The 12,188-nt window shown below is 44.2% G+C and overlaps 1 protein-coding gene across 4 annotated transcripts in view; it reads right to left on the reverse strand.

The window, feature by feature from the left end:
- Positions 1 to 6,843: 6,843 nt before the first annotated feature.
- Positions 6,844 to 12,188, reverse strand: part of LOC135917726 (uncharacterized) — a 104,283-nt gene continuing 98,938 nt past the window's right edge. For all 4 annotated transcript variants that reach the window (XR_011512921.1, XR_010569383.1, XM_070536097.1 and 1 more), the window contains exons 2-5: positions 11,449 to 11,510; positions 11,271 to 11,360; positions 10,473 to 10,499; positions 6,844 to 6,971 (exon numbers count right to left, since the gene is read on the reverse strand). Coding sequence is in view for 2 of the 4 variants with exons in the window: in XM_070536097.1 (XP_070392198.1) it covers positions 6,912 to 6,971; positions 10,473 to 10,499; positions 11,271 to 11,360; positions 11,449 to 11,510 (239 nt within the window). In the remaining 2 variants the exon portion in view is untranslated. The remainder of the gene's footprint in view (positions 6,972 to 10,472; positions 10,500 to 11,270; positions 11,361 to 11,448; positions 11,511 to 12,188) is intronic.

Here is a 12,188-nt window from a genome sequence, read left to right on the forward strand (position 1 = left end):
AGCGCCCACCAAGGGAATCTGAAAATAAACGGCAAGCGCAATGCACGAAAATGAAGCATAAAGCACTTCTGGGTCACAATAAATATGAGGAGTTGCGTGGAATACGGAAAACGGTAATGGTGCCAAAGCTAAAGTTCGCAAATGTCATTTTCTGCTTAAAATCGGATATTGTCGGAGTTGGATGTTAACCAAAGATTGATAGGCCAGTAGGCTTTGGAAGCCCGCGGTAAAAATCACAAAATCGAGGCAGTGCCAGGTGGCATGCACTAGGGCCTCTTTTGAAGTCGAAGAAGCGCTGATCAAAATTAGTTTTTGAGAAAGACTGAAGAACATGGATCAAAATTAATTGGTGGCTAAAGTACAAAGTTCATTACTAATATGGATGAGATAGTTGAAGTGTCTGAGGAGTTCTATAGAGATTTATACAGTACCAGTGGCACCGACTACGATAATGGAAGAGAGAATAGTCTAGAGGAATTCGAAATCCCACAGGTAACGCAGGAAGAAGTAAAGAATGCCTTGGAAGCTATGCAAAGGGGGAAGGCAGCTGGGGAGGATCAGGTAACAGCAGATTTGTTGAAGGATGGTAGGCAGAGTGTTCTATAGAGAAACTGGCCACCCTGTATACGCAATGCCTCATGACTTCGAGTGTACCGGAATCTTTGAAAAACGCTAACATAATCCTAATCCATAAGAAAGGGGACCCCAAAGACTTGAAAAATTATAGACCGATCAGCTTGCTGTCCGTTGCCTACAAAGTATTTACTAAGGTAATTGCAAATAGAATCAGGAACACCTTAGACTTCCGTCAACCAAAGGACCAGGCAGGATTCCGCAAAGGCTACTCAACAATAGACCATATACACACTATCAATCAGGTGATAGAAAAATGTGCCGAATATAACCAACCTTTATATATAGCTTTCATTGATTACGAGAAAGCGTTTGATTCAGTCGAAACCTCAGCAGTTATGGAGGCATTGCGGAATCAGGGTGTAGAAGAGCCGTATGTAAAAATACTGAAAGATATCTATAGCGTCTCCACAGCCACCGTAGTCCCCCATAAAGAAAGCAACAGAATCCCAATAAAGAAAGGCGTCAGGCAGGGAGATACGATCTCTCCAATGCTATTCACAGCGTGTTTACAGGAGGTATTCAGAGACCTGGATTGGGAAGAATTGGGGATAAGAGTTAATGGAGAATACCTTAGTAACTTCCGATTCGGTGATGATATTTCCTTGCTTAGTAACTCAGGGGACCAACTGTAATGCATGCTCTCTGACCTGGAGAGGCAAAGCCGAAGGGTGGGTCTAAAAATTACTCTGCAGAAAGCTAAAGTAATGCTTAACAGTCTCGGAAGAGAACAGTAGTTTACGATAGGTAGTGAGGCACTGGAAGTGGTAAGGGAATACATATACTTAGGACAGGTATTGACTGCGTATCCGGATCATGAGACTGAAATAATCAGAAGAATAAGAATGGGCTGGGGTGCGTTTGGCAGGCATTCTCAGATCATGAACAGCAGATTGCCATTATCCCTCAAGATAAAAGTTTATAACTGCTGTGTCTTACCAGTACTCACGTACGGGGCAGAAACCTGGAGGCTTACGAAAAGGGTTCTACTTGAATTGAGGACGACGCAACGAGCTATGGAAAGAAGAATGATAGGTGTAACGTTAAGGGATAAGAAAAGGGCAGATTGGGTGAGGGAACAAACGTGAGTTAATGATATCTTAGCTGAAATCAAGAAAAAGAAATGGGCATGGGCAGGACACGTAATGAGGAGGGAAGATAACCGATGGTCATTAAGAGTTACGGAATGGATTCCGAGGGTAGGGAATCGTAGCAGAGGGCGGCAGAAAGTCAGGTGGGTGGATGAGATTAAGAAGTTTGCACGGACAACATGGCCGCAATTAGTACAGGACCGGGGTAGTTGGAGAAGTATGGGAGAGGCCTTTGCCCTGAAGTGGGCGTAACCATGCTTATGATGATGATGATGATGAAAGTTACACAAGTATCTGTACCAGAAAAGCGTGGACACAGAATGAAGGAACAGGTCAAGAAAGTTGGCAACCGAGTATAGGGTTATTGAAACTGTAAATAGAGTCATCAGAAAATAAGTCAGAAACAGAGACAGTAAATTGAATGCAAAAAATTTAAACAGAAAAGACTACGGAGATTTACAAGAACGATAAGAAAGAAATTAGAAGGGAAATTTGTGTGATAACAAGAAGGCAGGTGCCTTGCTATTTAAGTCTGGAGGCGTTTGCCTTAGGATAAATACACATGCAAGCGAATATCCGCAATTAGGTGAGCCGTGTGTATGCTGCATCAAAATTCCGGAGACCACTCAGGCCATCCTAATGGAATCCGAACGGATTCACCCAATGAGACCCGTAGTTAATGTATACCTTCCAGAAGCTCTTGGGTTTAAAGCGGATGGAAGCATAGCAACCAGCAAGCCGTCGAGATACGCAAGACGTGTTTACATTATTTGTGGAGGAAGAGCAGGGAAGAGATTTATATGACTAGATCCCTTACTAGAATAGGTAGCGGTATAAGGTAGACAGAGAACATTTGAACAAGAAAAGATAATATTAAGGACATGTATACCGAACTGCTAGAGTGAAAAGATGTAAAGCATACCTGATTATATGAAGCAGACTAGGTAAATATTTGCCACTGCCCCATTTCAAAGCGGATTTCAATAAATCATCATTAACATCATCGTGTGACAGTTATTTGGCGAGAACACACGAGCAGCAGCAGTAGCAACAGGTGGCAGTCACGGACAGCAAGGAAGGTACACGACGGAGGGGAGGGAGTCGCAAAGGCAGTTTCCCTTTAATATGGGGTAGGGTAGCACGTCTTAGTGGTTATGCGTGGCTAAATCTCGACGACCTTGAGCGAAGTAAGGGATTTAAAAGGTCGCTAAACTTGTTTTCTGCATCTATTGAGGACGATGAAATATTGAAAAAAACATACAAGGTTCTTTTTCTTTTTTTCTGTCTGGCTTTTGTGGCAACAATTTCACGTTTATGTAGAATACACTTGTTACAGGTGAAGTACACTGAACGTTTCGAGAACTGATAATAAGTACTAACTCACTGTTTCTTTCCTATTTAGAGGCGGTGCATGAAGCACGCACTTCGTTTGCTCGGTGTCGCGGGAGAATTAAACCCGACACCATGATTCAGTTTGCTTGGGCGTGTGGGGCATATTGCGTAAGATGCAATATTAAGTCGGAAACGCCAACTTTATTAAAGCCGCTAACAAAAGCGGTCTCATTACAACGACCAATCCATGCCTATGCAGTCTGCGAGCATGCGCAATGCAGTAGCTGCAGTTCTTGAGGATGACTCTTCCCTCGGCATAGTGCGCGCTGCACAGAAATTAAGGTAGTCAATGACAAGGTTCCATAAGCGAGCAGAACAGCAGCCAGATGAGGAGGCTGCAGCACGCTGTTGTAGGAAGTACGACCGTCAACCTTACGACAGGAATTGAGCTGTGCGCGTGGAAAATGGCGCCTTCAGCCACTTGTCGCACGTCGCCGCGGCAAGGAGCTGAAACAAAAGGAAAGACGTTTGATGTGAACCTGGGCGAGTTCGTTCGACTTTATTATGACGCCAGCGTAAAATAAACGCTGACACAGACGAAAGTGAGGACGCGGGGCGAGTGTTAAACTAATAGCTGGACACATCTGTTACGAATAAATGTATAAAACTTGTCCGCTTGCACGCGCCTTCATTCGGAATAAAAACAGGAACAGCGCAACACAGGACGAGTGAGTAAAGAGCACAGGACAGTGCGCTGGTCAACAACCAAATGGTTTATTTGCAGAAGCAGCATATACAGACATTATTGAATGTGACATAAAGAACAGAAAAAGAGGGATAAGAAGGATAAGCTTCAGCCACGGAGATAATCCAATTCTTTTGTTTAGAGCGTGAGGGACGCAGAACTGACGCACGCGTCGGCTCTTGTGAATATGCGAAATGCCTCAAAGATTTCTGGCGCGCGCTTTTCACTATAGCTGCCAATAATTTCGCACTTCTTAAAGATCGGGGTGCAACAACGCGCGTTGCAGTGGGCAGCCAGATCACTGCGCGGGTTTCCTTTTATTGAAGCGGCATGCTCGCGCAGAAGATCATTAATGCACCTCCCCATTTGCCCAATATAGCAACGTTCACAATCGAGCGGGATTTTATAGACGACCTGCGTTGTACAATCAATGAAGCCGGAAACTTGATTCGCTCAAACAAACGCCTTCTTCAGTTTTCGTCTGCACACTCCAAACTCGTAAAACAAGGCATCACTAAAGCATGTTTGCGAGCTTCTCTCAAGCGTTCGTGTGAGCGCTCTGTTGAACAGAGCTTTCCAGCACAAGTCAACAGACTAACATCAGCAGGCTACCCGATCAGCATGTTGTGCAGTGTTGGTGGTGGCTGTGTATAAGAGTTAAAGAACGCCGGAAAACAAACTATGCACTCACCGCCTTCGAGATCTATGCTTGCCATCATTCCTTATAACATTATGAAAATTGCGGTCAAGGCAGGAGTGAGGATGGTGTGCAATGCCCCTAATAAACTGAGCGGGTTGTGCAAATTAGTCAGCAGGGTAGATACTGTAGTGCGCAAAAGTTGCGATAAGAATCATTTTGGCGGCTTCATTGACTGCACAACGCAGGTCGTCTATAAAATCATGTTCGCGGCTTTGTTGACTACAACGCAGGCCGTCTATAAAATCCCGCTCGATTGTAAACCTTACTATATCGGACAAACGGGCAGCTGCATTAATGATCGCCTGCGCCCGCATGCATGCTTCACTGAAAGGAAACCCGCGCAGTGATCTGGCTGCCCACTGTAACACGTGTGGTTGCATCCCGATCTTTAAGAAGTGCGAAATAATTGTAAGATATAGTGAAAAGCACACGCGGAAAATCTTTGAGGCATTTCGCATATTCACAAGTGGCGACGCGTGCGTCAGTTCTGCGTCCCTCACGCTCTCAACAAAAGAACTGGATTATCTCCGTGGCCTGACGCTTGTCCTTCTTATCCTTCTTTTTCTGTTCTTTATGTCACATTCAGTGATGCCTTTATATGCTGGCTCTGCAAATAAAGCATCTGTTTGTTAGTCAGTGCTCTGCCTTGTCCTCTTTACTCGCTCGTCCTGTGTGGCGCTATTCCTGTTTTTATTCTGAAGATGAACCAACCAGCCCCTTTGAACACACTGCTAACGTACCTACATTCTACGCGCATAGTTTAAATCTCTCGAGCAGATTGCTTTTGCAGTCAAGCATGATGATACATGGAACGGAAATCAAAGTTCGTGTTTTTTTTTTTATTTGGAGGTCCTCGGTGATGTATAACTGCTTACTGATTCTAGTTCCGGATTAGGAAGTGTGTACTTTTAGAAAAAGGCTTCCAACAACCTGAACGACAATGCACTGACAAATGTGAAAAAGGCGTGCCCTTAAAATGCTTGCTGACTGGAGCCTACGATAAGGAAAGGCTGCGCCAGCACGACATTTTAAAGGGCACGCCTTCTTGACATCTAGCAGTGCATTGTCGGTAAAGTGGTTGTAAGCTCTTTTCACAAAGAACACGTCATAATCGGGAACAGGGATGAATAAGCCCGTATGCAATCATCGAGCTCGCCACATAAACATAAACATAAACGCTTTTGGTCAGTGCTCTGAAAGAACATCCGCGTTGAAGGCCTTACTTGCGTTATTAAGGTTCGTGCGGTCTACTTTAAGAACGCCGCCCCCTACCGCTCTATAGTATACGCGCTTTGTTAGTGCTCGGCATCGCTTTCTCTCTTTCTCCTCCTTCCACTCTCTTTCTCTTGTTATTCCGCTTAACCCCTTCCCCGTGCAGGGTAGCCAACCGGAACTACCTCTGGTTAACCTCCATGCCTTCCTCTGTATTCTCTCTCTCTCTCTCTCCACATAAACAAAAGCCACGATTTTTGCATTTCATTTATACCTATCATACCGCTTGACTGCAAAAGCAGCCTGTTCGAAAAGTTTGGGTTGTGCTCGTGAAATGAGAGTGCGCGCAAGCAGACGAGCTTTATCGCATTTATTCCTAGTATAGGGTGGCAAGAAAGTGTCAGTTACGGATTCATGTTCCCGCCAAATGCAAAGTTCGATACACGGTGCCGTGATTACCCATGCCAAAGCCTACCTTGTGTGTATACCAATGCCTTTGAAACGTCATTTAACGAACCTAATTTTGGCTGTGTAGCCATTTCCTCAATGTCAATTCTCAGCAAGCGGCGTCCGCCTATACACGTATTCCAGCTGAGTCTAGTCATTTCAGTGTCTGCCGCAGTCGTTTCTGAAGCACCTGATTGGAAAAGGAAATACACAAGATCTGAACTCACTAAGCTTTACCTTGGTAAGAGCTGCTTGCTGTCATGTATCTGCTTTCGCCCGTGTCCGACATAACGATTGGCTGCGAGTACCTCCTACGAACAGTTCTGGCGTAAGATGTGCTTTGGGAATACTACATGCACAAGTGAGCGACCACGCAAAGAGAACGTGCAGTTGGATCCACTTGCAATTATTAGGTTGTTGGCGTTAAACAACGCCGCTCCGACACACTTGGCATAACTGCGCGAGAACGTTTGAGCGTATCACTCCTAGTTTGATGCTCCTATTCCGCGTAAGTCTTACAACACGATTGTCTGCGAGATCCATAGTACATATTTTGGCAAGCCACAGGTACGTCCAACATCCCTCAAGCTCCTTGCGTGTCATGCGGAGCGGGATGCTGAAGTCATATAGCGAGTAAGAAAAAAATGACCAGGAATGCCTGCTTTATCTAGTATTTATTTTTGCTGGCATGCAACTGTTCTACAAGAGTCGTGTGGTCCGCTTACGAAGCAAGACTCCGATGGCTCGCTTGCTAGCTGGAGGCAGGCTTGCACTGAGCGTAGGCCGCCTTAATGCCAGTCGCCACAGTCTCCTGCGTAAAAAGGCAAAAAATACAAAATACCGATGCATTTCCACATTAGTGGTGCCCATAGCGTTCTTTCAGCGTTTCTCAAGATTGCAGCTACACAATATGTTGTTCAATCAAGCCCCCTTTTACAGCTTTCATATGGTGGGCCGCCAGCTGCACCTTGGGGCTCACTGCCTAACGCTGTTAGTATTTGATTTTCTAATTTCATTATTATTATTATTATTATTATTATTATTATTATTATTATTATTATTATTATTATTATTATTATTATTATTATTATTATTATTATTATTATTATTATTATTATTATTATTATTATTATTATTCACAGAAAGGCACACCATACAAATCAGGAACACTGGCACATAAATTTTAAATGTACAGGGCACTCTCTAAACGTCTTTACAAGTATGACCATTCCATCTATATAGCACATATGGAAGCTAGTACTTCTCAAGATTCAAAATCTTTCTAGAGACACGTTCGCGAGCAGTCATCCAGCAATAGGAAACAAGATATATCTCTACTTAGTGGTGACAGTCAACCTGTTCCAGAGGTCGCGGGCGCCTTCGCCCTACACTTCGGGTCTGTGTACGGTGAAAGGTACAGTGACGGAGTTAGTGAGCTTTCCAAACACCATTCCCTGGACTCAAGTCTATCGGTCTCCGAGGGACTTGTCTGTAAGAGCATAAGAAGCTTAAAACCGTATTTTTTGTGTAGTCTTGATGACATTCCACCTGCTTTGATTAAGACGTACGGGGCCTTAATTGCTTGTTCCAGTGCTTACTTGTGTTTTGTAGCGAAGCTGTATATGCCTATACGCGAAGCGCTCGTGGTCCGACCACAGAAACACCCTTAAGCTCATACCCCCTAAAGCAATGGCTCATACCCCCGTAAACGCGGCCTCCCCATTACGACGACAGAAGAGAAGTGAAATTCTACGCTAGAACGATGAGCGGCCGACGGAGCCAGCTGTGTAAGGCGACGACGATTTGAACCATTGCTGATGATCACGACGTTTCTCTCTCGCAGCAGAGCGCGCGCGCAGCAGTCTCTCTCCGACTTCGCATTGGGATGGCCGCGCATCGTTCGTTTTTCCGAGGAGCAGCTGGCCTAGGAGCAACAGGGCCGAAAGCAGGTGCGGGAGAGATCTCGTCGGCGTCGCGCCAACGCCTCGGCAGAAGATCGGGCCCGCCATGCGGACCGCCACTCCAATGTTGCGCCGATGCTGCAGCTCGTGCGGCCGAGGTAGTTCGCGAAGCAGAGCTAAAGCATCAACGTTACACCGCCGACGCCGCTGCCAGTGGCGACGTTGGGCCGAGGATCCCGCGGTCCAGGCCCGTGAGGCAGAGCAGTGACAACGTGGACGTCTACATAAACACCCGGGCCGCACATTTCAACTTGGTTTACCATGTGTACGGGGTGCATGGGCGGTGCTTTTTTAATTCTGTTTCAAAGAAAAACACATTCCTAAAGGCTTGGAAAGCAGTGCGCGTCGTTCCCGTCTTTAAGTCAGATGTAAAAACTGCTGCGTGTAATTATAAGACTATTTCTCTCCGATGCGCAGCATCTAAATTATACGAGTCAACTCTGCATTCAATAATTTCATCCTCTATTAAAGATACTATCATTCCTCAGCAGCATGGTGTGCTATCGCGACGCTCCCCAACTACCAAGGTCGTTAGGTGCATGACGCATACCTCTCAAGCAATCTATAAGGAAGGACAGCTGGATGTCATTTATTTTGACCCCAGTAAGGCGTTTGATATGTATGCCACAAGATACTCCTTCAAAAGTTGAAACAACTTGATCTGCACCACTCTGTCACAGCGCTGATAAGAAGCTACCTACGCGACCGGTACTGCTAGGTTAGCGTAAATGGTCAGTCATCAGAACTTTGTGCGGTACAAGTTGAGTTCCTCAACAATCTGTCCTGGGCCCTCTTCTTTTCTCGATTTTTATTAATAAACGACGTTTCGGCAGTCATTTAAAACTCTTCAGTTTTGTTATATGCTGACGACGCGAAACTTTTCAAAGTGGAAAAAATGTTGATGATTGCGCCACTCTTCAGAAGGACATTGCAAATTTTGCGTCATGGTATGCTGGAAACAAGCTGCTCAAAAACGCATCAAAAACGAAAATTGGAAACCTCACGCGGAAGACTGATAGGACCTTATTTCTCTACAGCGTTAAAGACGTTCTCCTGCAAAAATCTCAGCAAACAAAATCCCTTGGAGTGTACTTCCGTAGCCCTCTGAGTTTCTCGCCCCACGCTCAACAGACGAGGCAGTGTGCACTTCGAACGCTCGGCACAGTATGTCGGGTGACGGTAGACTTCAAACAACCTGGCCCATTTGTAACTTTATACAAGAGCGTATGCCTTCCAGATCCTGAGTAAGCCTCCTGTGATTGGGGCGGCACTTGTAGGTGAAATTGTCAACTTCTCGAAAGTGTGCAAAGAAAGTTCACATCTATGTATAAAGATCGATTCTGTCAAAAGCCTTCCATCTCCATATAGCTAATACAGGCTCTCGACGTTATCTACCCTCACCTGCAGACGCAACAAATCACATGTTCTTTTTCTCCACAAATGAACACACGGAAAAATATACTGATCGCACTTGCTTTCTAATGTGCACTTTTAGATTCTGCAGGAAAGCGTGAGGAAGCAGCGCGCCTTTCAGCCTTTCGACTTTTTTGACCTTATATCTAGAGTGTAGGTGACATATAATGCCTATTCGTGTTGCCTGGATACCTTCATACCTAGTTTTACTATTTTCTTGACGGGAGTTGCAGAGGAATTTCAATAACTGATCAAGATCTCTCATATTGATTGCGTGTTCCGTCATTGTGTAATCCTTTCCTTTTTCTCCACTTTTGCGTTGTATTATCTTCGTGTGCACATTTTATGCTCTGCTAAAATCTCTATTCGCGAACGTATGAAATTTTTTTGTGTGTCCACGCGTGCGTATGTGTGTGTGAGATTGGACTGTTTTTCTTGTGTTTCGTTTTGCCGAGTGCTTCAGCACCAAGACCCTCGAGGCTGTTCCCGGGCACTTTATTAAACACATTCCATTGATTGATTGATTGATTGATTGATTGATTGATTGATTGATTGATTGATTGATTGATTGATTGATTGATTGATTGACAGTTATCACTCTAGGCATGCCTGCTGTGTTAAATTACTTTCTAAAATAAAGAAAGACGCTGCGCTCACAATATTTCTTACCTATACATTTCTGCTATAACCTGAGAACACAACAAACCACAAATGCTTTTTCAGCAACATCACTTCCTCCGTTGTTTTTCCAACCTTTCTTTATATCGGCACGGGAAATCAGACCTGCTGCGATGGTGACCGAAGGTGCTGTTACCAGCAGGAGGGCGATTCGCGATTCACCAACACAATAAATTCACCATTTCAATGTTATAGTGCAGAAAAATAACCAATCTTCTAACAAAAATAATGCGACTAAGTAATAAAGGATGTGCACTTACCGAAAACACAGTGCTAATCATCTCGCCCTGCATGGTGAAAACAATGCAGATTCAGCTTTATTAGTTGCGTTAGTTGTGACCCTTAAAGAACGCACTTTACGTTATTCTTAATGTGCAACAGAACACCTCAGTCAATATAGGGCATGATGCTTCAATTTACATGCGATGAATTTCTTAAATACACGCGCCCATATCTTAAGTATTGCTGAAGTATGTCGAATCATCACTTCGAAAGCAACAATAGGCTGGTGTTACTGCTCGGCTGATGTACATCCAGCTCGCGTAACCACCCTACACAAAACAATGGCCACGTATAGAATGGCCACTGTGTTGACTGGTAATTAGCACTGTCACTAAATCATATGCACACGGCAGACACACGAGACCTTTAAGCAACAAAGGGGACAGAGGGGACAACAGGCTCCCTTGTCGTGGTTCCTTTGTTTCTCGCCACTCTTTCGTTACTCTGGTCGTGAAAAGAGGCTCCAAACATTTTCCTTTAGAACACATGACAGTTTAGGCACAATTTTCATTAGAAAAAGCATACCTATCCTCATCAGTAAAGACCCCATATTCAGTTTTCAGTGTAAAGTGCGAACGCCAAGTATATACGACGAGAACAAAAGCTAAATTCTTCCAAGTACATCTGCGGAAGTGACTTTCGCATTTTTCAACATGAACACACGGGTCCCCTTTCTGAGCTTACGAAGAAGCACAACCACGGCACTAAAATCTGCGGTCTAGTCTCCAAACAAACTGAACTTTTGACGCCTGAGAACTTCAAGCCCGTGCACTTACAAAGTCCATATCCGTCTCGCATTTGGCCTTAATAAGTTCAACCGCTTTGTCTCCTTTCTCGCCGAGCATCTCCAAGGCTTTTGGCTTCACCTGCATTCAGAGTCAATGTTCCGAGGACCAAAAGACAAAAAGTCATTCATTCATTCATTCATTCAGTGATTGAGTGAGTGAGGTGTACCTCTGGGGGTGCGCTGTCTGTCATGCAGCTTAGAACTCCCTTGATTTCGTCATCGCTCAGACCTGGAAAAAAAATAAAGCCTTACGTTAGGCATATCACGTGCCAAGTGAAGGGAGTAGCCCTCCTCTTGGGTGTCTTTATTTATTCAATCAAGTCTTCGACCATAATAACTGTAATGTTTGTAATGGTTGTAATGTTTTCACGAAGCAACATATATACCTACGACATCCCACGAAATTTTGTAAGCTATAAGAGCATTCTCAAACTCCTGTCTTTAAATATTTTGCTGCGTTTTGCCCATTTAGGTTAAATCAATTATTGCAGCACAATAATCATGTACGACATCCTATTAGTGCGCAATCTCTTTTCCGAGCCACCGTATTGCCTTTTGATGACTTGTAGATATTTACAATCAGTACTAAAGCTCGAAATCAGAATTGGTTGATTTCAATTGCTACATAAATGTAAGCGGAAAAGCTACGCATACCATGCAAACATGAAAAGGGAAACAAATAAAGTAGAACGACATAATAGGTTTGATAACGTACGAGAGATGGGGAATGAAAGGAAGTTATTATCGCAAAGGTAAAGTACACATGCTTAAGCGACCGATTTTTTTTTTTACGAAGTTCATAATATTGTCACGTTGGCGGGAGTATGGCGGCATCGACAAGGTGGGTTATTCTTATGAACAAAGCGATGCAGGATTTTTAGGTGAATATACGCTATGTTGAACGTTG

Source organism: Dermacentor albipictus, chromosome 3 (assembly GCF_038994185.2).
Source record: "Dermacentor albipictus isolate Rhodes 1998 colony chromosome 3, USDA_Dalb.pri_finalv2, whole genome shotgun sequence".
Classification (NCBI taxonomy): domain Eukaryota; kingdom Metazoa; phylum Arthropoda; class Arachnida; order Ixodida; family Ixodidae; genus Dermacentor; species Dermacentor albipictus.